Source organism: Rhamphochromis sp. 'chilingali' (assembly GCF_963969265.1).
Source record: "Rhamphochromis sp. 'chilingali' genome assembly, chromosome: 1".
NCBI classification, from domain to species: domain Eukaryota; kingdom Metazoa; phylum Chordata; class Actinopteri; order Cichliformes; family Cichlidae; genus Rhamphochromis; species Rhamphochromis sp. 'chilingali'.
This window is the reverse complement of record NC_137929.1, coordinates 39,012,226-39,036,088: the sequence shown is the minus strand read 5'-3', so window position 1 is coordinate 39,036,088 and position 23,863 is coordinate 39,012,226. Positions and strand designations below refer to the sequence as shown.

General features: G+C 38.9%; 1 protein-coding gene across 1 annotated transcript in view; it reads right to left on the bottom strand.

Annotated features, from left to right (window-relative positions):
• Positions 1-12,641: 12,641 nt before the first annotated feature.
• LOC308408034 (Fc receptor-like protein 5) overlaps positions 12,642-23,863 on the bottom strand; it is a gene marked incomplete at its 3' end in the record, with an annotated part of 32,295 nt that continues 21,073 nt past the window's right edge. Inside the window, exons 6-8 of the mRNA XM_080900082.1 lie at positions 15,130-15,393; positions 14,729-15,007; positions 12,642-12,952 (exon numbers count right to left, since the gene is read on the bottom strand). Coding sequence (XP_080756208.1) covers positions 12,642-12,952; positions 14,729-15,007; positions 15,130-15,393 — 854 coding nt within the window. The remainder of the gene's footprint in view (positions 12,953-14,728; positions 15,008-15,129; positions 15,394-23,863) is intronic.

Genomic DNA, 23,863 nt, shown 5'->3' with positions numbered 1-23,863 from the left:
CTTCTGCAGTTTCTTTTGAGGTTGGATAAGCTTCTACTCATTTACTAAATTGATCCACTATTACCAGTAAGTACTTGATGCTTCCTTGCGCTGGCATATGTGTAAAATCAATTTGTAATGTATGAAATGGAAAATCTGGTTGTGGTAAATGCTGATGTTTTGCTTTTAAGCTACCTACATTAGTTCGCGCACATGTTAGACAGGTTGCTAATATGCTTTTTACTGCATGTGATGTTTTCTCAATTACAAATCTTGATTTTATTGCCCCTATTACCCCTCTTTGTCCGACATGACTCACACAGTGAAAATGTCGGACAAGGACTGGCAGCAGGGAAGATGGGAGGGCAATCAAACCCTTAAGATTTTGTATAAGCCATCTCTGTCATCTAAGGTACAGTCATTATTCTCACAATAGGTGTAATCACATGCAGAGGCTTGCTCTTATGTGAATTTTAAATCAACATTTGTTTCTAAATAGTCTGGGAGTGTAACAAGTGGCAGCTGTAGGGGCACAGATAATACTTCCTGCGGAGGTGGGAGCTGTGATGCAGCTGCAGCCTTGGCTGTCACGTCTGCTAAGGCATTACCTGTTGCTTCGTCTGTGTCAGCTGTACTGTGTCCTTTCGTTTTTTACAACTGCAACGGCCGATGGTAGCTGTATAGCCTGAAAAAGTCTTTGAACAAAATCAGAATTTAGCAATTTATTTTCCATCAGCAGATCTAAATCCTCTTTGTCTCCACAATGTGCCAAAGTCATGCACAACGCCAAATGCATAGCGGCTGTCTGCGTAAATTGTCACATGCTTATCCAAATGTAGCTCACAGGCGCGTATTAAAGCCATGAGCTCTGCTTTTTTTTTGTGCTGAGTGAAATGGTAATGAGTGAGCCTCTAGTATGATGTCAGGCAATGTCACCACTGAATAGCCACAAAGAAATGAGTTGTCATTCGGCCTTGAACAGGACCCGTCCACATAAACCGTGGCTGAGTCTGGGATAGGTGTTTGCTCTAAATCCGGACGTGGTGCTGTGGATTCCTGTATACGTGTCATGCAGTCATGAACGTCAAGCCTGTCTGAGCCATCCTGTCGGTCAGAAGAACATAGCATAGGATCAATAAATGTGCTGGCGAATCAGGTGTGCTGCTCGCTTTTATAGTGAGATTTGCATATGTTGTGTAGTTATGTTTGCTAGAATGGTCGTGACCTGGTGATTGGTGTGTAGAGTAGTGTCATGTGAGAGTGTGAGCTTCTCGCAGTCCCTTATCATGATAGAGCAAGCTGCTACTGCCCTAAGGCAGGCCGGCATTCCTGAACAATTCAGGCAGCACCTTTGAGTGGCGGAGGTCAGCACTCCCTGTAATGCATTGAAAGAGGCAGTCATTTCTGTGGACCACAGTATTCGAGGAGGCTTGTCTTTTTTTTACAACAGTCACGCAGAATGTGGTCATGAAAAGAACAGTCTGGTATCCACTGTCTGCAATAGTTCACCATGCCCAGGAAGGACAACATTTCCTTCTGTGTAGTGGGACGAGGGACAGAGGTCACAGCTTTGATCCTGTCTGCAGTCATGGAACGTTTTCCGTGAGACAGTGTGAATCCCAAATATTGAACAGAAGTCTGACAGTACTGCATTTTCTTTGCTGATGCTTTGTGGCCAGTCTTTTGGAGGTGCTGGAGAGGCATGTGTGTAGCAGTTTGACACAGTTTTTCACTCGGAGCACAGAGGAGGAGGTCATCCACATGTGGATCAGGGTGCAGCCCTGGAGGAGTGAAGCACCATTGAGAAAGCAGCAGAGCTGTCTATCATGCCTTGGGGCAAACGAGTCCAAGTGTACTGCTTTTTTCTATGTGTGAATGCAAATAACGGCTGTGTGTCACAGGTACTGAGAAAAAGGAGCGGAGCATAAATCCACCACGGTAAAATGTGTATGCAATGCATGTCAATATGCTGTGAACATCTGAAACGAGAGGTGGCAGAGGAATGTTGACTGCATTAATTTGCCTTAAGTCTTGTATGAAACGCCATACGCCAGGTTTGTTAGGCTTTGGCACAGGATTGACAGGAGTGTGGGCTTTATTGCTCCTGTAGTCAATAAATCTCCTATCATGACATCTAGGGCTGCGGCTTTTTCGGCAGAAATGGGATGTTGCTTGACATATACTGGCTTGTTGTGTTTTAATAGGTGTACGTGATAAAGTGTACAGTCAATAAATCCTATATCATTCTCACTTTTTGACCACAATGTCATATTCTGGTATTCAGCTGGCAATGTAACTGCAGAAATAGTACAGTGGATAGGTTAGGTTAGATCTATGTGACGACATGGTGTAGTTATGTCATAACCTATGTCTGAGTTATGTGACAAAATCACTGTTTGACCTTCACTTGTGTGAGCAGTTATCATGTTGTTGAACAGTGTGAGAGAAACAAAAGTGTGGCTCCCAGTCATGGGATTACCTGTTAGTGGCGTCTGTACACGTTTTTTTGGCACAGTGTGTGACATAGAGTACCGGACAAAAAGGATGTTGAGTTCATTCTCTGCTGAGGGTCCAGCTGACACAGAGGATGTTCCTTCTCCATCATGTCGGTACATAGGGCAGAGAAAACATAAGCTGTTATCAGTGTCAGCAAACATTTCACACTTTGTGTTAAATGAAATACACAAATTCATTTTTGCTCTGGGTGTCTGCGGCTGCTGGAAAACTGAGCTAAATTTGCACCTCTAGCTTGTCCAACAGTGCATAAAGCGTTTTATGAATACTAGGATAGATTCATCAGGCTTCTGTTTACACATAGTTACTGCATTTAAGTCAATTTTGTCTCTGGACATTGTTAGCAGGAATTTCTTTAGATTCTTAAAGAAATTGGTGATTTTGTCATTATTTACCCACAAAAACTCTGCAGTTGTGGATGCTTTATCATGCTTTGGGTCTGTTTGTTTACTACCGCGAGTGTTGGCGTGAGGACCTTTGTCATTCCGGCTTTGTTTTTCCTTTTTTCCTTTTAGATAAGTCTTTATTAAAGTTCGGGTAACAGGTATTTCTTTAGCTACCTCTAAACCTCTAGCTACGATATCGTGGCGTTTCATGTGGGTGTCTATTGTGGACACTGCCTGATGCAAAAGTTTTTCTTCATAGTCGTCTGAATTGTTTTTCATAAGTTCCTCACATTCTTCTTTCAAAAGTTTTTCTCTTTTTTTTATGTTCTGCTAATTCTTCCTTGCGGCGTATATATTGTTTTTCCTGATCCTGTTTAAAGAGATGGCTAAGATCCGTTGCATATGATTCAGGTTTTTTGTCACTGTCTTTTAAGCTGGTTGAATCAGAATGCTGACATTGTTTGCGTGCAGCTGCTACAGCGACTATTAATTCGGTCTCATCTTCGTAAGGCGGCGGGGCTGTGGGCTGAATGGCTGAGCATGCAAGACTAGCTTTTCCCGCGGTAGATTTATTTTCTATGCTGGAGCCTGCACTAGTTTTATTTGATGTTAAAGCATCTACGCCTGGTTCCGGTCCTTTTGTCCATAGCGGTAACATTTGATGCATCACGTCGCGGCATTCTATCATATTTTCTACAGGACTTTTTAAGCAGACTACTTTTCTTATCACAAATGATATTCAACATTTCTACTGACCTGGTTTCTGGCGATAATCGTTCGGGATAAGGCTCCGAAAAGAAATTAGAATGCATTGTACTCACAGTCCGTAAGTTGTAAACAAAGTCAGTCACATAAGCACTTCCGCATGTTCTGGATACGTAATCATGGAAGTCTTCGCCGATTCGTGGACGTGGGTTACACGTAACTGGAAATGGGAGTTATACTGAGCCGTTATTTGAGACTTTATTTTGTATTTTATTAATTTTTTGGTTTTACAGGTACTTTAGATTTTTTATCGGACTTGTCTGTGGTTTTTGAATTATTCTGACTCATGTTCAGTGATTTCCAGAGGGGTTTACACGCTAGGAGGATTTAGGTTAGTATTTTCGCTGCGGCACAGCTGAGGTCACTTTAAATTTATTGCTAGCAATTTTTTGTTTGTGTGAGCAACTCTCACTTAGCGAGCAACTTCTCGCTTAACGAGCAACTTCTCGTAAAACAACAGGCAACTTCCTGTGTCTTTCTGCTTTTAATTTACTGCTTTTAACCCTTGTATGGTAATCGGGTCTGTGAGACCCGTTCAACTTCTCCCTGTGTCACTCTTTGGTGAGCAACTTCTCACTTAACGAGAAGTATTTAAGACAACAGGCAACTTCCTGTGTCACTCTTTGGTGAGCAACTTCTCACTTAACGAGAAGTATTTAAGACAACAGGCAACTTCCTGTGTCCACCAACACCACACAAGGGTTAATTTACTTTATTCGGGGACTGAGGAAGTCAGTCAGTGTATCTCTCTGGATCACTAAGTGAAACTTCGTCAGCATATCCCGTTTTTTTATGGATCGATCACTGAGAGAGGTATAATAGGTCTTTATATAAATATGAAAGACGCATATTTACCTTCTGTCAGTCATCCCACTTCTGACACCAAAATTGAAGGAAATTGCCGTCCCGGGTTTCCTCCGTGGCGTGAGCGATAAGCAGAGTTTTGTCCTTTCCTTCTAAGATTCCTAATTATTCAAAGTAACACTCAGGTATGCCATTCAGCTGGGTTAGTTACGAGCTCGGGAGCAGCTTGGGAGAACAAGAAAACAGAGACTGCTTTAGGTTGCCTTCCCAATCGACTCAAAGGTTTATTTGATACACAGCAGTTTATATAGATGAAAAAAGGTTCGTGTGTCAGCTTTCCCAGTTCAAACCGGTACAGACCAAATAAGGAAACGTCTTCCTGCCTTGTGAGCAAAGAAGTATCCTGTGTGTAGTTTATCAGTTCAGCTACAATTTATGATCATCCCAGCAAAATACACAGAATACAGAGTTCTTTCATTAGTGAATTCTGAAACAAACCACCTGGCCTTTAACGAGCCTTTTTCTAAGAGATAAGGAAGGGAGGATGGGAGTAAGGAAGTGGTCTCATCTCTGTGGTGTTTTCGACCTTCTGGTACCAGCTTGTGAGTCTTACACATTAATTCTTGGGTCAGAGAGAAAGAGAAAAACAACTAGTAGATGGACCTTATTGAGTAACAGTTTTCCTGTATAAAACAATCTTCTGTAAATGCTAACCGTGGTATCAAAATATCATAACACATATGTACAAAAAAATATATTTAAAAAACAAGTAAATTGTGTTTTACTATATTTACAGTGATGTTATGTTATTTTACCTTTGACATGTAAAATCACAGTCTACTTATGTAAATTTCATGATATTCTAGAAAGACAGTACAAAACAGTAAAATATACAGTAAGATACTTTGACATTACTATTTTTTGGAACAGTGTAGTTCATATTTAAAGCTGATGTTGTATTACACTCTGTTCATGTTAAATCTGTTTCCATTTAACTCTAAATCTGAAAAAACAGAGTCTGTTTTCCCCCACTGCTGTTCCACTGTCATACGAATACAATGAAATGTAATGACTGCTAGATATTGAAAGCTGAGGTTTTTCTGGGAAAAAAAGCATTCACTTATAGTATGATTTCTGACACTTTTATAGGCAAGCTTATGATACTTTTCTAAAAAAAACAGGGGGGGGGGGTCCTGTCACAGGACTGTTTTTTGTTATGGTTTTTCTTTTGTTTGTTTTTTTGCCTGTCACGTTCAGCACTGTAGCAATCACAATTTTTGCCTGATACTTTTCTAAAGGAGAGTTTTCATCAGTTCTCACAGTGTGGTATTTTTCCCAGCGCAGGTAGATCATATAAAAATGTGCAGTCCACACAGAGAACAAGTGCAGTGCTACAAAGGCACACCTGACACTTTTTATCCCTTCAACTAAGGAAATTTTTTATATTTATGTTTGATGATATCAGCATGTAGTTGTCAAGACAACACCACGGTGCTGTTATTGTCTGCATTTCTTGTTGCCTCTTTGCTAAAACAAGTCATTTACTGAACACAACATTTTTTTCTTCAACCACAGGCTGCATTTTCTCTTTTCTGGGGGCTCAGACAGAAATCATGAGTCATTTTCAGCTGATTAATAAATATCATATAGCAGACAGTTAGAAACAACATTTTTATACACATATAAGCATCACAGGTCACTGAGAGGAATAAAGAAGTGTTGTGATATTATTTTGACTATTTTTTAAAGCACAACAATCAACAACAAGCAATCATTTTGATTTTTATCTGTTTGTGACATGAATCACATTGTAAAATCTGAACGTTGACTAGTTTTTATGCATCACAATTTGGAAACAAGTAATGTATATTAACATAATTCTTAGTATTTTTTTGTTACTGACATGAAAACTATGCAATAAACATCTCCATACAGTAAGCTTTAAAGATAACGTAAAATTAAGCAGGAAGTGAGTGAACATCTTAAAGAGATTAAAAAAAAGAGAGAGACTGAATCAAACTCATAGAACCAAATCATGAAATTGTGTCATGATGGAAACAATGTCCAACACCATCCAACCTCCACTTATTACAACAGAAATAAACACAATAAGATTTGAATACAAAGATGAACCATATTATCAGTCTTCCAGTGCTGACATTAAACCAACAGCATGTCATTGTTTAATATAACTGCTGTTGATCTGGATGCTGGCAGTTCTCTAAATGTTGTCAAAATGTTCTGAGTTGGATTTTGTTGCTGATGTTGTTCGTGAGTCTTGAGTTTTGTTGAAATAATCTTTTTATGGACCTGAAACAAAATCAGAACAAATACGACGTCAAAAGTGAAAAACAAAGAAAAAATGGTGCCAAAGATATGATGATGCTTTCTGACCTTTTACACCAGGGGTGTCCAAACTTTTTTCACTGAGGGCCACATACATAAAAATATAGGAGGGGCTGGGCCACTTACTAGAAATTAGGTATATAACCTTAACTTTAGTGTATAGTTAGAAAAATCACTTAAAAGTGGTCGAATATGTTATATTGTTGAATATAATTATAGACAAAACTTCCTTCATCACAGCTTTCCATAAATGGATCTTTATTGATTTATTCAGAAAAAGCTTTGGTAGCTCATTCTCAGAACAGCAGCCTCAGATTTCTTCTTAGACAGAAGATTTACAGCACAGAGAAAAAACAATAAAGTGGAAAATGGGACGGGTAAATTTCAAGTTTGTTATTTAAGTTATTAGGCTTAGCAAAACATCTATTATCGTCTGTTTGAGACGATTATCAACATTAACAGACTGAACTGGACTTAATAACAGGAGTGCATATAATTTTAGTAAATTATTCTGGTGAGTATCAGCTGCGCTGGGTATGTAAATCAGGCCATCCAGCTGCGGTGCTGATCGCCACTCGTGGCAAAAATCCGGACAAATGTCACTTGATCAAGGAGGAGATCTGCATCAGATGAGATCAGCTGACTTCGCGTGTGTGTGCGCTGTGCACAGCGGTGTGTACTCTGTGTGTTAACAAGAAAAACGCATATAAGAAAGTGGTGCGCAAAAGCAGGGTAGTGACAGAATTGATGCGCATTATTGATATATGAAGCATGTGTACCTGCACATGCATGCTTATTAACTGTGGAATTTACTGTGGAATATATTTTTTACTCACCTAAAGTGCTCGTGCTCTCGTCCACTCCCCGCAAAACAATTAGCAGCTGTGCGGTGTCTGTGGCATCGGTGCTCTCATCGGATGCGATGGAGTAAAAATCAAAAGCACAGCTTTATCAGACAGTTGCAGTTTAATGTTGGCTGACAAGTCTTCAATGCGTCGCACAACTGGATTTCTGGACACGCTGACGTTGTTGAAGACCTGCACTTTTTCCGGTGTTCCAGATCTACTGGCGTTTAGATCAACTGGCGTTGGTCGAACAGATGTGTGGCAGACTTGCGTTTCAGGAGCTGCTACCGACAAACCAGCAAAAAACGCCAAATGTGTCATCTGTGACACTTGTGAGGTTGTCTCAAACACACTCCGTCAGTCTTGATGCTGTTGAACAACAAAATGTTTAAAAATGTGGCGAGTTTACCTGGTGATATCCTCATGCGCGACGCGATCGCGAAAACAGCAAACAATTAACACCACGCCGATGTTGTTCACGGGACAGCAAGAGTAAACGATCGGGAGACTCTTGTCGTCGTTACCGTTCCCCTCGCACGGTTTATTTCTCCGAATTCAGCGTTTTTGCTTCACAACTACAGCGTGCAGTTTACTTTGTGCACTAACATGGAGTCGAGTCAACCAGCGCCACCTCTGGCCAAGTGCCACAGCCCACAGCCAGATCAACTTGTGGCACACATCTGCAGCACGTTTGATTTCGTTTCTTGCACAACACATTTGTACCTTTCAATTGTGTCTGTTTGTGCGTCATGCAAATAAACCTTTGAAAAGAATGAAATGATATCATATATTCCTTATTGGCCTACATTTGTACAAAATTCCAAATTATATACACAAAGTCATAGAAATCACCACTCCAATTGGTCATCATGATTTTAATATTCTCTTTTTCCATAACAATGAAATATGCCTTGGACAAATATGACACATCAATATTTCATTAGTGTTGTCACATCACATCCTGTAAGCAGAGTCTGCCTGTGTCTTTTCCCTGGAAATTAATATTTCCAGCCAATATAGGCAATCCATCAACATGGCTGGGGAGTTGGTAGTTATATACAGTCTGTATAAGTGTGGTTAATCTAATGAACATTTGTAAGGAGATGGCAGTTACTGTGAATTCACAGCAGTTACACAGTGATTCGTAATAAACAGAGCCAGTGAGAGTGAGTGGATTTAAGAAAGTCAGTGACTCAGGTGTGTCGATTGGTTTGTCATCTGTTTGTGAGACTGGAGGAGACGTAGAAATCTTTTGTTTTAAATCTTAGTTAGGAAGATTCCTGTTTGAAAACAAGCACCTTTTGTGAGAAATGCAAGAAATACATCTGCAGAAAGCACACAGTTACATTCTGTCCATCATGTGGACAAAATTGAAAATGTTGAGCATTGAAAAACTGAGAACGTTGGGCAAGTTCAAAAGACGTGTTTGTAAGAACGAAAAACCAAATTGTTCCTAAAATAGTTATGGAAAGTCTAACTGTTGTATGTCTGTGTTCTACATGTTTATCTGATGGGAAATAAAGTTGCTATTGTTTTATTGCAGTTTTTGGATAATTCTGAGTGGATTTACACAGTACAGATCTAAATGACCCGCAACAAAATCAATGTCAATTGTTTGTTCTTCAACATAATACAAGGGTTCATTTCCAAAACTTGCTTATGATCTTCAATTTGTAGCAGATCCACTATCACACAGCAGCTGGAGCAGTTTCAAATGGAGGTCAGTCCACTGCTGCCACCTGTGGCCAAGTGCCACAGCCTACTACTAGATTAACTTGTGACACATCTACACCTGCTGCTATGATGACATTGAGTAGAGGCTGAGTGGCTGCACTTACCCCTGGTACATCCAGATCTACCCACAAACATGTTGAAAGATGCAATGCCAGCAATGTGGATTGTCAACACTAAAAACAATCAGTAAGCAAAGACAACAGGGATCACTTTTTTCTGTTTATTTAGCACCCACAACATTTGTAGTCACCTTCTGCACAGGGGAAGTCCACACACACCGTGTGGTACCACTTTCCACAGAAGGTGCAATCTGCAAGATTGAATGAGGTTGTCAGAGTCATTGTCTGACTGTTTATTACTAATCACCCGCTGTACATTCACAGTAACTGCCATCTCCTTACAAATGTTTATTAGATTAACCACACTTATACAGACTGTATATAACAACCAACTCTAAAATGTTTGTTTGCAGAGAAAAGACACAGGCAGACTACGCTAACGACATGTGATGTTACAACACTAGTGAAATATTAGTGTCATTTCATTCTTTTCAAAGGTTTATTTGCATGACGCACAAACAGACACAATTGAAAGGTACAAATGTGTTGTGCATGAAATGAATTCAAACGTAGTGCAGATGTGTGTCACAAGTTGATCTGGCTGTAGGCTGTGGCACTTGGCCAGAGGTGGCGCTGGTTGACTCGACTCCATGTTAGTGCACAAAGTAAACTGCTCGCTGTAGTTGTGAAGCAAAAACGCTGAAACCGGAGAAATAAACCGTGCGAGGGGAACGATAACGACGACAAGAGTCTCCCGATCGTTTACTCTTTGTGTCCTGTGAACAACATCGGCGTGGTGTTAATTGTTTGCTGTTTTCGCGATTGCGTCGCGCATGAGGATATCACCAGGTAAACTCGCCACATTTTTAAACATTTTGTTGTTCAACAGCATCAAGACTGACGGAGTGTGTTTGAGACAACCTCACAAGTGTCACAGATGACACATTTGGCGTTTTTTTGCTGGTTTGTCGGTAGCAGCTCCTGAAACGCAAGTCTGCCACACATCTGTTCGACCAACACCAGTTGATCTAAACGCCAGTAGATCTGGAACACCGGACACATTATTTTGGTGACTTTAACGAGGCCGTATTTTATGAGGTCTCCATCTGAAAAAGGCTTGCCATGTCTTGCGATGAGTTGAGCGACCTCATAGCTGGCTATTGGAGCCTTTTCCTGGACCTTTTGAGCACGAAAAAAATACTGTTGCTGACCCTGCAGGAGAGCTAACCTTTGCTTTAACTTCTGCTCTCGCTCAGCACCAGTGTAGGATGCATAGGCCTGATGTTTGATTTCATAATGACGTGGTACATTATACTCTTTCATAACTGCCACAGTTTCAGTGCAGATCAAACAGACACACGTCCCCTTGAATTCTTTGAAGAAATATTCATTCCCCCACCGTGTCTGAAATTTTCTGCACTCACTTTCTACCTTTCGCTTCTTTGGTTCTGCCACGTTTAGTAACTTGGGATAAATTTCTTCTGTGATTGTCCTTTTTGGTGAAGCAACTGCCTTGATCAGCAGTAGCTCGCCCTGGTGTTAAAACTAAGAAGTGCAATACACTCAAGCAAAAGTTGAAGTGCGGCCATATTCTATTCTATTTATAAAACTACTTGCGGGCCAATTAAAAATGGATCGCGGGCCGCAGTTGGCCCGCGGGCCGGAGTTTGGACACCCCTGTTTTACACTTTCATTCTTTAATCACACAGAACTGCAAATTTAAGAGGCTCGCTATTTTATTCAGACACGACAACAGAAACACAACATAACTAAAACCAGTCGTGATTCTGCTCATCAGCTCCACAAAACTTTGAAACTTTAGCAATGATGTCACACATTTTACTGCACATGTAATCTGATTACTAATGATTCGGTGTCTGTAGAGTTCACATTTGTACGTGAGGCTGATTCAGGATTCACATTATTGTAGTCAGAGCTCTCCTCTGTGCCATCATGTCTGCCTGTTGTGATGATGGATTATTGTGTTTAATAACATGGAGATTGTCTTCCTCTAAAATTACACAAGTTACAAAAACATTCGACCAATTATTACAGTTCATGTTTCTTGTACTCACTCCTTTTATCAAGACCTTCAAGCTGAAATCCAGATGTGATGTTGTTGTATTCATCTGCTGAAATAATGAAGTTTGATCAGTCAGAATAAATATTTACATTTCTTACAGCTCTGCTATTATCAAAGTTTATACTGTTTGTACCACTTCCAGTGTTTCCAGAGCCTCTGATTGATTCATAGACTGAAAGATCACCTACAAGTCATTGAAAATATGAAAGAAAAAAAAATATTATTTATTTTTGTTTTTTGTTTAATAAAATATGTTTTTTTTTCTAAAGAGAAAGAAAAAAGTAATAATTTCTAGCCTCACAATGAAGAAGAGAGGAGTAAACCTGAGTTTCATTCTGGTTGGCTGTTTGTTGTGAAGCAGAGCTTTGATTTGTGCTCTGAGACTGAGTGAGACTGAAACATGCAGCAAAAAATGTAAGTTTAATGAGGAATAATTCAAAGTTAGCTTCATTTGAAGTTATATAAATGAAACTTAGCTGCTGCACCAACCTGTTACAATAGGGTTCTGTAAAAAACACAAACATTATTACATCAGTTTGTTTAAAAGTGTCACAGCATTAAAAAAAATATTTTTCTTGTAAATTTTCAAACAGAAAGTCTCTCACCCTTTATCTGTTTATAGCAACACATCAGCAGCAGCACGGCAATAATTCCACTAACAAGTCCGATGATGAACGGAACGATAAATGAACTTCTTTCACATCCAAAACCTGAAACTAGAAAATGTCAGATTTTGGATCTGAAATCTTAATATAAAGAAACAAAAACTGATGTTTACATTGAGATTTTCTGTTTCCTGTCAGAAACTGTCAGCATGACTCTGCTCTGTGGTTTCATGTTGTGACTCCTGTTCTACACTACTTGCAGTCTTACTTGTAGAATTGTTACAGAACTAATTGTGAATTTATGTTGATTTGGAGATTTGCTGAAAATGATTGTTTCACATTCACAATCCCACCTAGTCTCCCCTCCTTGGATCACATTCCTGACACTGATTCTCTAGACTCCACATTTTACATGACTATTCATGTTCAACCATTTCCAATAAGAACATTTTTACAATGCCAAATAGGTTACCATGAGATATAATGCTGTTTGACCTTCATAGTAATCCTCAATCATCAATCTATTCAATATTGTTGCTGAATCCAAACTCACCAGTTGTGTTAATGTGAACTTCTTGGCTGTCCTCTGTGTAGTAAACTGGGTTTCCTCTTCCCCCTCTGCACCTGTAGAGTCCTTCCTGTGAGACACTGATTTGTCCATTTGAGTGGAAAACTGCATCTTGTGTGGTCAGGGCTTCAGAGGATTTCTCATCTCTGTACCAGTAGTATTTCCATCCAGATGATGATGATGGGTTCACAGAGCAGGTCAGGGTCACACTGCCCCCTACTGGAACAGCTGTGTTATCAGCTCTCAGTTTGGCCTTTGGTTTATCTGCAGTTCAGTTTAGAAAAAGAACAAAAGTCAATGACTGAATCGTGTACATACGGATGTTCACTGTTCATAGACACAAACTACATCTTCCTTGGCTGCTACCTCAAAGCACATTGTGCGCTGTCAGTCCTGCCTCCTGCGTGCTGCACAACAACATCCAATATTTAGCATTTACTGTTATTTACACTTGGCTAGATTAATGCAATCATATTGTGTTTATTATGTTGATCTTTTTTTCTTTTCTTTTTTTGCTTGTTTTCTCTGTTTTTCTCTCAACAGGTGATCTGGGAGATTTTTCACTGTCTCTCTTCCCCTCTGCTTTTGTTTTCCTTCATCTTTCTTTCTCCCTTTCCTATCCCCCAGCCATGTCTGTCCCATCTGTAACAACCAAAAGTAAAATAAAATAAAATAATAACAACAAATGGACCAATACGGCAAGACCTCGATGATCCATTTGGTAAAGTAAATCTGTTGGGTATCTGTGTTGGCCTTCAGGCATCAATTCTGACGGCTAAAGAAATGGGACAGGCAAAAAAAAAGTAAATGACTGAATCAAAACCGTTTAAATAACTAGATGTAAATGGTGAACATCACCAAATCTTGGTGATCTTGAAGAGATACTAACTGTACAATCGTTTTGATCGAAGCTGTGAAAGTTTTATATTGTCTTTGTTGTATTTAAAAAGTACTTGAAGATTGATTAATAAGCTGGTCCGTCTTTAGGACCTGGGAGTTTAAAGGGATCAATCTCAATCAGCCTCCTGCTAAAGGTGAGTGGAAGTGACTCAGAGTTATGAGAATGTTAATCATAGAAACAGTACCATTATTTTTGGAGGTATGTCTGTGTGTGTTTATTTATTTTAAAAGATGGCAGTATTTGATCAGATGATAGTTCAGAATTACTTTTATTATTTGTTTTTATGGAAATTGTACATCAATTGTTATTTGTTTTAATATATTCTCCAAAAGCTGATTCTGTTCATCTGGACGTATCTTTTTATGGGAGAAACGTTTACACCTACAGGCCAGTGGACACTCTTTCAAGGATGAGGATGTACACATCCTGGACAGGGAAGAACGCTGGTTTGAGCGCGGAGTCAAGGACGCCATTTACGTGAAAAGGGAAAGACCATCTCTGAATCGAGGAGCGGGCCTAAGGGTACATCTTTCACCATCTTACAATGCTGTGATTGCAGCCATTCCCCAACTCTCTGTGAATGGTACTCGTGGTTTTTGATCAATGGGTTTTGGCCAGTGGTTGTTGATCAATGGTCCTGAGAATTTGCATAATTCTGATTAAGGAACTGACCTCCCAGCCCATTGTTCCTTCAGTGGGCGGGTTTCAGTCATTATGCAAACATACTGTTTATAAGATTGAGGAAACCTGCAGTCAGCTGAGACTGAAGAAGTCACTTGGATGAGTGACAAAACGTTTCTCCCACAAAACGCTACATCCAGATGAACAGAATCAACTTTTGGAGATTTACTTCCCTGGATGATTGAGAATGCATCAAGACGTTTGAATATGTTATTTATTTATCCTGTTTATATCATTCTTGTCCTCAGGTGATGGAGCAGCAGGTCAGCATTGGCGTCTCTATACCAGCTGAAAGTTCGTGACACAAAGTGGTGACAAACTGTCTACAATGAGGCTACTATCAGCTGCAGCTCTTTGTCTGACTAACAATGTAACATGCTTTGTAGACCATTGAATTCATCCTGTGCTGACCATTATGACATTTGTCAAATGGAGATCACACAACAAACATGACTTACTTGATGCTGACAATGTGAAGGCTTCACTCCACTCTGTTGAAGAATATGAGTCATCTCTGCGTCGACTCTTACACATGTAGTCTCCACTGCTGGACTCAGAAACTCTGAATGTCACATCATTATTGTGTGTCCACTGTGTGGGTGTCCTGGGTCCTCTCCATTCATACTCCCACTCAGTGGTTTCACCTCCTTCCTGCACCTCACATGTCAGAGTGATCGTCTCACCTCTGAATATCTGAGGCCAGTTGGGTCGTTGTTTTACAACAACTTTATTGGAAACTGTTTACACATATTAACAGTTGAGATACAAACAGAAACATGAAATCAACACAGAAAACTTCACATTGTATGTTTGATGATCATGACTGAATGTATATTTCAAACTAAATGACTGAACTCACAGGTTATCTCAATGGTGACATCATCACTTCTATCAGTGTAGTAAACTGGGTTTCCTCTTGTTCCTCTGCAGCTGTAGATTCCTCCTTCAGATACTCTGATATCTCTGTTTTGTTGACCTCTGATTTTACCTTCAGAGGTTCTTTGGGTTCGTCTGAACCACTCATATTTCCATCCATCAGAGCTCTGCACAGAGCAGGTCAGTGTCACACTGCCCCCTACTGGTATGATTGTTGTTCCTGCTGTCAGTGTGGCCCTGGGTTTATCTGCAGATATGAAAAAGGAGGAAAAATATATAAACATGCACACGATTCATTAAAAATGAATAAAAACAATCAATCATACCTACACAGATCTGAAGCTTTTCAGTCAGTGACTCTGAGTAAATGGATACGCTCTAATGATATTATTGTATTTAGCCACTTAGAAGCAATGCTGTAAAGAAGACTAGATCAAAATTTCTCCACAATGATGAGACAGACTGATAAAAAAAAAAAAGATTACTTCAAGTCGTTGCTGTTAAAGGAGGTTTTACAAGCTACTGAATCATGAGGTGTGCTTAGTTTTTTCAGGACTGTAGAGACTCATGTGAAAGCTTTCTTTGCAACTTTGCATGTGATACAGTAGATGGAATGCAAAAGATTTGTTTTCCATCCACCCGAGTCTTCCTGAGAGCAAAACTTTGTAATGAGAAAGATTACTGTAGTAATGTGTCTGTAATAATTTGAGGCCATTTTCTGGCCTTTGGTTCAGCTTCTATGACCTGAATAAAGGTGCAGCATCTGGTGCGCATGAGGCCAAACATCTTTCCTGAAAATCCGCACAAACCTCAAACCAAAATACACAAAAAGAACTGGTGACAATTACACAAGCATAGCCCCTGATAATTACAGTTTTTCATTTTAAATCCAAGCTTTGAATTCCACGCTATTTCCCAGAATGCAACACTGCTCTATTTTTAAAAAGATATGTTTAGTTCCAGTGGAAACACAAAGCCTTAATGCAGGGATAAACGAACATTTAAACAGCTTCCTAAGAAAGTCAAAACTCGATGGACAAAAGTTTTTCTATAGTAAAGAAACTTTTTTGTACAATTTTTAAACAGTAATCTGTATCCACATGTAAAACATGCATTGAAATATATTTATTTATATTTCACAGAGAATCCATTGTCTGTTATTTGGTTTTGTCATTATTTTTTATACCCAAGTCATACATATGTATCTAGTTATTTTGTGTATTTATTTTTAATATTTGAAAGCTTTTATTTTTTATAACCTTTGACTACATTTCCTGTAGTTTTGAAGGAGGCCCTGCTGGGGAGAGATGAGATTATGCTAATGATCCTGTTACAGAGGTTAAGCACAGTAAAAGTGCTAAAATGGTTCAAATCTTGGTTGCTGTATTCAAAGACACTGTTTCTTTTAAAGCTGTGCGTGTAGAAGCCCAATCACATGAAGTTGCTGAACTGAATTGATTTTTATTTAAACATTGTTGGAGAATAAACTCAGCAGGCAAAGCAACAGCTGACTCATCTCCTCGTTGACACAACACAGTTTGCAGCAACAGTGTGAGGCCAGACCAGCTACACACAGTGAAATGAAATGGCTTCTTTCTTTGGCTTTGATCCCCCAAATTTCATAAACTGTGTCCTGGTGCTTTTAATGTGACCTCACTGAAAGACAAACAGACTGAAGAACTGCTGGTATCACTGCTGTGATTGTGCTTTCTGCTCTCAGTGTGACTCTGACTCTGACTGGCACCAAACACAAGGTTATAATCTCACACAGGCGATCTGTCTTAGCTCAAAACTACACAACAGATTTACCTGATTTATTATTTATTTATTAAAACTATCATCTCTTTACATTCCCCTTTAATTGAATCATTGTGAAGTCACAGTGGACTCAGCTGTGTGTCTGTTTGCACAGTGAGTTTCTTGGAGGGTCTGAATTGTTTCTTGATGTCGAGTTTAAAACACAAAAAAGGAAACTTCAGTTTGACTCGTAAACCAACTCACATGAAACTGTCGGTGTGAAGGCATCACTCCATCCTGTTAAGAGATAGTCACTGCTACCCCGACATCTGTAGTCTCCACTGTGGGACACTGAAACTCTGCTGATCCTGTATTCACTGGATGTTGGAGGGCTGTTTGTGTTGGGTGCTGTCCATTCATATTTCCACACCTTTCCTTCACCTCCCTGAATCTCACATCTGAGAGTGATTGTCTCACCAGTGAATATCTGAGACCAGCTGTGCTGCAGTTTCACAGCAGCCAAAACTGTTCAACAAACAAACAAAAACACACATTTAAAAACAACTCCAACAGAGACCAAAAACAAAAGAAACCATAGATATAAAGTTGTTTTATTTTTTTTCTAATTTAATTGTGAATGGGGTTTTTTTTTTTCAGAGCAAAAGTAAACCCTCACCTTGTTTGTAAATTGTAAATGGAGTGCTGTCCTCTGTGTAGTAAACTGGATCTCCTCTCCCTCCTCTGCAGTGGTACAGACCTCCTTGTGAGACACTAATAACTCTGTTTGCTTCATTTCCTCTCATGAGCTGAGCTTTAGAAGAGACTGAATCACGTCTGAACCAATCAAACTTCCAGCCAGCAGAGCCCTCCACAGAGCAGCTCAGTGTCACACTGCCCCCTGCTGGTATGACTGAACTTTGTGCTGTCAGTGTGGCTCTGGGTTTACTTGCTATGGAGTTTGCAGACAAAGAAAGAAGGAAACAAAGTAAACACTAAATCATCATGGAGAAAAATTTCTTACAGTACTAATCACACATTAAACATTCACAGAGTAATTTATCTACAAAAACAACCAATAATTCGTTTCCCTGCATGTGACACATTAGACTGTTTAACTAAAGATTTCAGTGATTTCAGTGAGAAAAACTGTTGTCCTGAGCTGCCTGCAGACAGCTGGATCATTGTTGGAGTTTTCCTGTTAAGACAGATGTAAACATGAAAACATTAAATGTCAGCATGAATCATGGTCCAACTCACATGAAACTGTCAGTCTGAAGGCATCACTCCATCCTGTTAAGAGATAGTCACTGCTACCCCGACATCTGTAGTCTCCACTGTGGGACACTGAAACTCTGCTGATCCTGTATTCACTGGATGTTGGAGGGCTGTTTGTGTTGGGTGCTGTCCATTCATATTTCCACACCTTTCCTTCACCTCCCTGAATCTCACATCTGAGAGTGATTGTCTCACCAGTGAATATCTGAGACCAGCTGCGCTGCACAGTCACTGTGATCCTGTTACGAACTAACAAACACAAACATCACTGTTTCCAGCAGCAGCCTTTTGTCATACTTGTTTGAATGATTTGTTGTGCATTAATCTTTCAAAATAACCCAAATATCAATGTTCGGATTAACTGTGTAATTGTACAGACACACTTAATAGGTTAACCTGTTAACTACTTTAACATTTTGTTAAGCTGTATTTCTGTGTTGGTTCCTCTGCAAGCTGAAATTTCAAAACTTATGGCTTCAATATAATGTATTATATATTATTATAATTTAAAAACAGGTGCAGTGATCTAGGATGAATATGCTATTTTTATGTTTCATTGTATTTTTTCTGTTCAGATCAATACATTTATATATTGCTATTTCACTGATTACCCTGCATGCTATGTGATTTAATGTTTTTCAGTAACTAAAGGTGTATAAATACTCCATGCAGGTCTTCTAAACATTTAAAAAATCTGTAAAAACATACTGAACAAGAAGAAAAAGACAGAAAACTCAACGCCTCCATCTGTGCCTGTACAGCCACCGTTTAAAATGGATCTCTTCAAGACTTTGTTGTTTTATTTCAAATGAAATGTTTACACTCACCAGTTTCCCGAACCGTGACTGAGTCACTTTCTGTTATGGTGACAGTTTTCCCTTCAGCTCTACAGGTGTAATTTCCTCCTTTAAAAACAGAGATTGCTCTGCCTGACTCATCAGTTATTATGGACTTTTCTTCAGATGACGTTTGTCTGAACCACTCATATTTTAAGTCAGTAGATTCCTTCACATCACAGGTCAGTGTCACACTGCCCCCTGCTGGTATGATTGAACTTTGTGCTGTCAGAGTGGCCTTCTCTCTAAATTCTGTAAGTTAGAAATACAAAAAAAAAAAGAAAATTACAGTCTCTTTGATATGAAATGTGAATAATGTTAAATCACTTTTTCAGTGTCAGTGATGGTCTGGGCATCATATCCATGGAGGGAAACACAGAATTCTACAGGCTAGGAAACTCCACCCTGACTTCCATAAGGTACTGCTTGGACCCGCTGTCAGACCCTGTGCTAGTGCAGGTGGTCCTGGGTTTCGCCTGGTGCACGACAATGCTCAGCCTCCTGTGATGAGACTATACAGGCATATCCTGGAGGATGACTTAAATTCAACTGAACACCTCTGGGGTATTATGTTTCTGTCTATCGGGCACTAAATTATATGATATTTGCACATTTGCCAAGTGTATTTTTCGATTCAAAACTGAGACATTTTTGTTAAATTTGTTTGTATTTATTCTGTTCTTGTTCTACTGAAATAGCACATTCAACATATTTAAACTATTTTCATCACATAGTATTAATAGTTTTCAGTCATGTTACCGGCTCACTACCCTCGTGGGCAGAACATGATGTCCAATAGTGGACAGTCAGTAATGCTGGTGGGAAAAAGTAGTCAAGACTATTTGGATCATCTATCCACAGAAGAAACATGAAGATATGAAGAGAATTTCTGGGTCTTGTGATTCATATTCTGGCAGCTTTATTTAAATCCCTGGAAATGTTTAAGTCTCTGCCAGAGAATAGTATTCATCCTTGCAATTCACAGATTCCAAGAGTATTTACTTCTATTATTGTCTGTGTATTTTTTTTTTTTATAAATACACCTTTGAGTCCTTCAGTTAATACAACAAAAGTACATTGTGATAGTCCGTACCCCAATACATTAAACAGGTGAGGCAATATATCTGTTCTAGTTTTGACATGAGTGGTACTGGTTTACCAATTCAGTTTGTAAAAATTATTAAATAAATGCACAGAAATAAATCGTATGTCAGAGTGTATCAGTAAATCACACTCTGGCTCTCACCTGGTAGTTTTAAAACTGAAATTTATTACATTTAATTTCAAATGTATCGTATAAAATAAAATAAATAAAAAGCTCCCTCAACCTCATCCTCCAGTAATTCCCTCTTCCATTTTTCACTTTCTGTTATGTTTCAGTACAGGTGGAGCTTCACGTATGCTGGGAGCACTGCAGCTCCAGCCTTAAACACTGAGACACCTAAATCTCCATACTGGCACATCAAATGCTCAGTTAAATCTTATTCACTCTGATTCTTACTGAGCCACATCTCTGTCATATATATTGACCACTTGGCCACACTCAGCTTGCTCACTTCTCCCTTCTACTTCCTGTTTGTAACCCCAAATTTATTCTGACTCAACCTCTTCCTGGTTTTGCTGAAGAAACCAGAAAGATACAGAGAGCCAGGGGCTTTCTCTCCATGGATAACCAGCCCTCCACATTTATCACAGTAACCTGCTTGGTATCTATAGAAGTATACTACTTAATAATTTAGGTTCTAAGTTCAATACTGTTAATATAAAAAAGAGCAACAAAAGAAAAAAACACACCTTACCTTCAGCATTTCCATACAAGATTTTACTGAGCACTAAAATGAAGATTGAAACATTATCAAAGTGACAGAAAATCATCTCATTATGAACTAAAACATTTATAAGAAGGTGAATTTTCAGATGACACATTCCTGCTCATTCTCTAATTGCTGTGCTTGTAGACTTTAAACTGCTAGTGTAAAACAACAGATTGTAGCACTAATCAAATTCTCAAACTTGTTCTCCTGCTCAAAAAAAAGAAAAACTGTTTCTTTATTCAGTGCCATATAAATAGAAAAGTAATCAGTAATGTACTTACAGAATAGCCCCAGTACACAGAGTAAAGACCACTTCATCCTCACATCCAGCTCTGCTGCACTCTGATCCACAGCTAATCTTTAAGTGTTTTGGTTTCCAAAAATAATTAAGCAGAAGAAAGAGCTGCTGTACTAAATATAGATAAGACTGTAACTTCTTCTTCTCAGTGGCCTCCATGCTTCCTTCCCATTAAAACTGAGCTCAAACATCTGCTGTAACTTCGACCGCAGCAGTGTTTGTGTTTCCTGTCCATTCAGAACATACATGTTTGTTCCTTGTGTTGTTCCCTTTCTATTTTCTATTAAAAATGTTCTGTTACAATTTTTAAAGTCAGACAGCATTTTCACTCAGCTTATAGTTTTACTCCTTTCTTTTTTAACCAAACTGCTGTGGTCCATTGGATTGTTATCATAGCAGAATATTTGTCAGGTTTTTGGACACTGTCAGCGGCTGGATGTCAGCATATTTGACTCTGACAGTCCTGAGAGGCTTCATGCAAAACACGATGGACTCTAGCTAAAGTGAACACACTTGGTTTGGTCTTTGCTGACTAAAGAATAATCCTACTACGCTGCAGAAAAAGATTTTGACTTTTTATCAGTTCTCACAGTGTGGTATTTTTTCCCATTACAGGTAGATCATATAAAATGTGCAGTCCACACAGAGAGCAAGTGCAATGCTACAGGGGCACACCTGTAAATTTATATCCCTTTAACTATAAGAAAACTACTTAAACGGAAATTTATATTTGAATTATGTCCATTGAATGGGCTGATTACATCTGTAGAGGGTGAAATAGATGAAGAATAAAAAACAATGTTTGTGTGGAAAACTACACCAATCAAAATGATCCAATTCTTTTCCAATATGCAACATAGTGTGTGTGTGGTTTCCATTTCACAAAGACTTTAACTTGTAGACTCATATACTGCACACACTTACACTGTACACATTTAAACTTAAAACCAGATGACCAACACATGTTCTTTGTTTACGGTTTTATTATAGTTTGCAGATATTTTTAACTGAATAATAATAATTTAGTGAATTGCTGCGGAAGCTCAAAAAAGTCACATATCAGGACTTATTGAAATCCATCTTTATATGATGTTGAGGGCAGAGAGAAAGAGACAGAGTGTTTTTTTTAATTAATGTGAACAATTACAGCAGAGACTCTTACAGGCAGCTGCTTTTCAGCATGAGAAACAAGCTTTTCACAGTTTCTCTTTATGCCCACAGATTTAATGGCCACAGTGACTTTATTCGAAAACTGTTTTCACATAGTGTCATGCAATGTAGCAGTGACAATTATTACTATCACTCCAGTATGGACAGGTCATATAAACACGTGTGATGCACACAGAGAGCGAAAAGTGAAATTTCCACTGTGCTCTTTGTCTGAATTCCTTGTTAACTCTCTGCTGTGAGCTGATAACATAAAACAAGACATCTGCTAGAGTCAGATACTAATGATCACATATTTCACACTTTGTTCTCACTGCTGTTGGAACATGTTAGATACAGTCAAGGTTTATTACAAAATGTTTATAAAAAATATATGAATATAAAACGCATGAATATTAAATAGGAATACATCTGCATTTGTTTTATACTATAAGAGAGTACTATGTCTATATCAGGGGTCGGCAACCTTTCTGATGACGAGTGCCATCTAAAATTTCCTCAGAAGTCAATGTGCCATATGACTGCATTAGCAATAAATTTAACAACGCTCTATATTAACAGTTACACACAGAACCACTTTATAGAACTATATTTGTTTGCAGATGTTGGCAGCTATCAGTGAATAGTTATCAGCTATTTTGAAACAACAAAAAGCCACTTTTTTATCCATAACAGCAAATGAACTGTACAACAGAAAATGCAAATGCTATTTATGGTCTCCTCACAACAATGATAAGAAAAATAAAATGGGCCAATATGGCACGTTTGTTAATACAGAGATACACATGTTAATGTTATTAATTCACTGCGTGTCGTGCCCAGGGCTGGATTGGGACAAAAAATCGTCCCGGGCATTTTTACTAGAGACCAGCCCACCAGGTATTAAAGCCATAAAGCCTGAATGAAAGCAAACACTGTTGTGACAGTGACGTACAGTCTTGTTGGTATATGTATGATTTCTATACATTTTACATCAGATAAAAACTTTGGTTGTAAGCTTCAGATAATTATTTAATAAAAGCTAGATATTTTAAATGAGAATAAGAAAGTATTTTATTTGTGCCCCCTTCTCCCTGTTAATGCTCTACCTGCCCCCCTGGCAAAACCTTGCTAGACCCGCCCCTGCACAGTTACCAGCTGTCAGCTAAGTAAAAAAAGGATCCTGGTGTTATTTGTCTCTCAGAAACAGTTCTTAACTTCCCTTCAACTCATTCATGTCACCTAAAAGGTAAACCTGTTTCTCCATCACCTGTTCAGCTCTGATGATTCAGTAAGGACATCTCCTGGTTTCATCTTCATGTTTCCCTCTCACCACATATCCAAACCGACATCATGACCAGCAGCTTTACAGCTGTGGCTCCAGCAAACATCAGCTGATACTAGAAATTAATATTAAATAAATTCTAACAACAGCTGATCAAGCTTAAACTGTCACAGGCTGGGTCTCTGACCCAGCGCTCTGAGTTCATGTTTGTATTTGTCTCATTTTGTTATGTGATTTAGTTTGTGTTATTTCCTATCTGCCTTTAGTTTAGGCAGTTATTGTTCCTGGGTTTTCTATGTTTTGGGGTTTTGTATTTATTCATCACA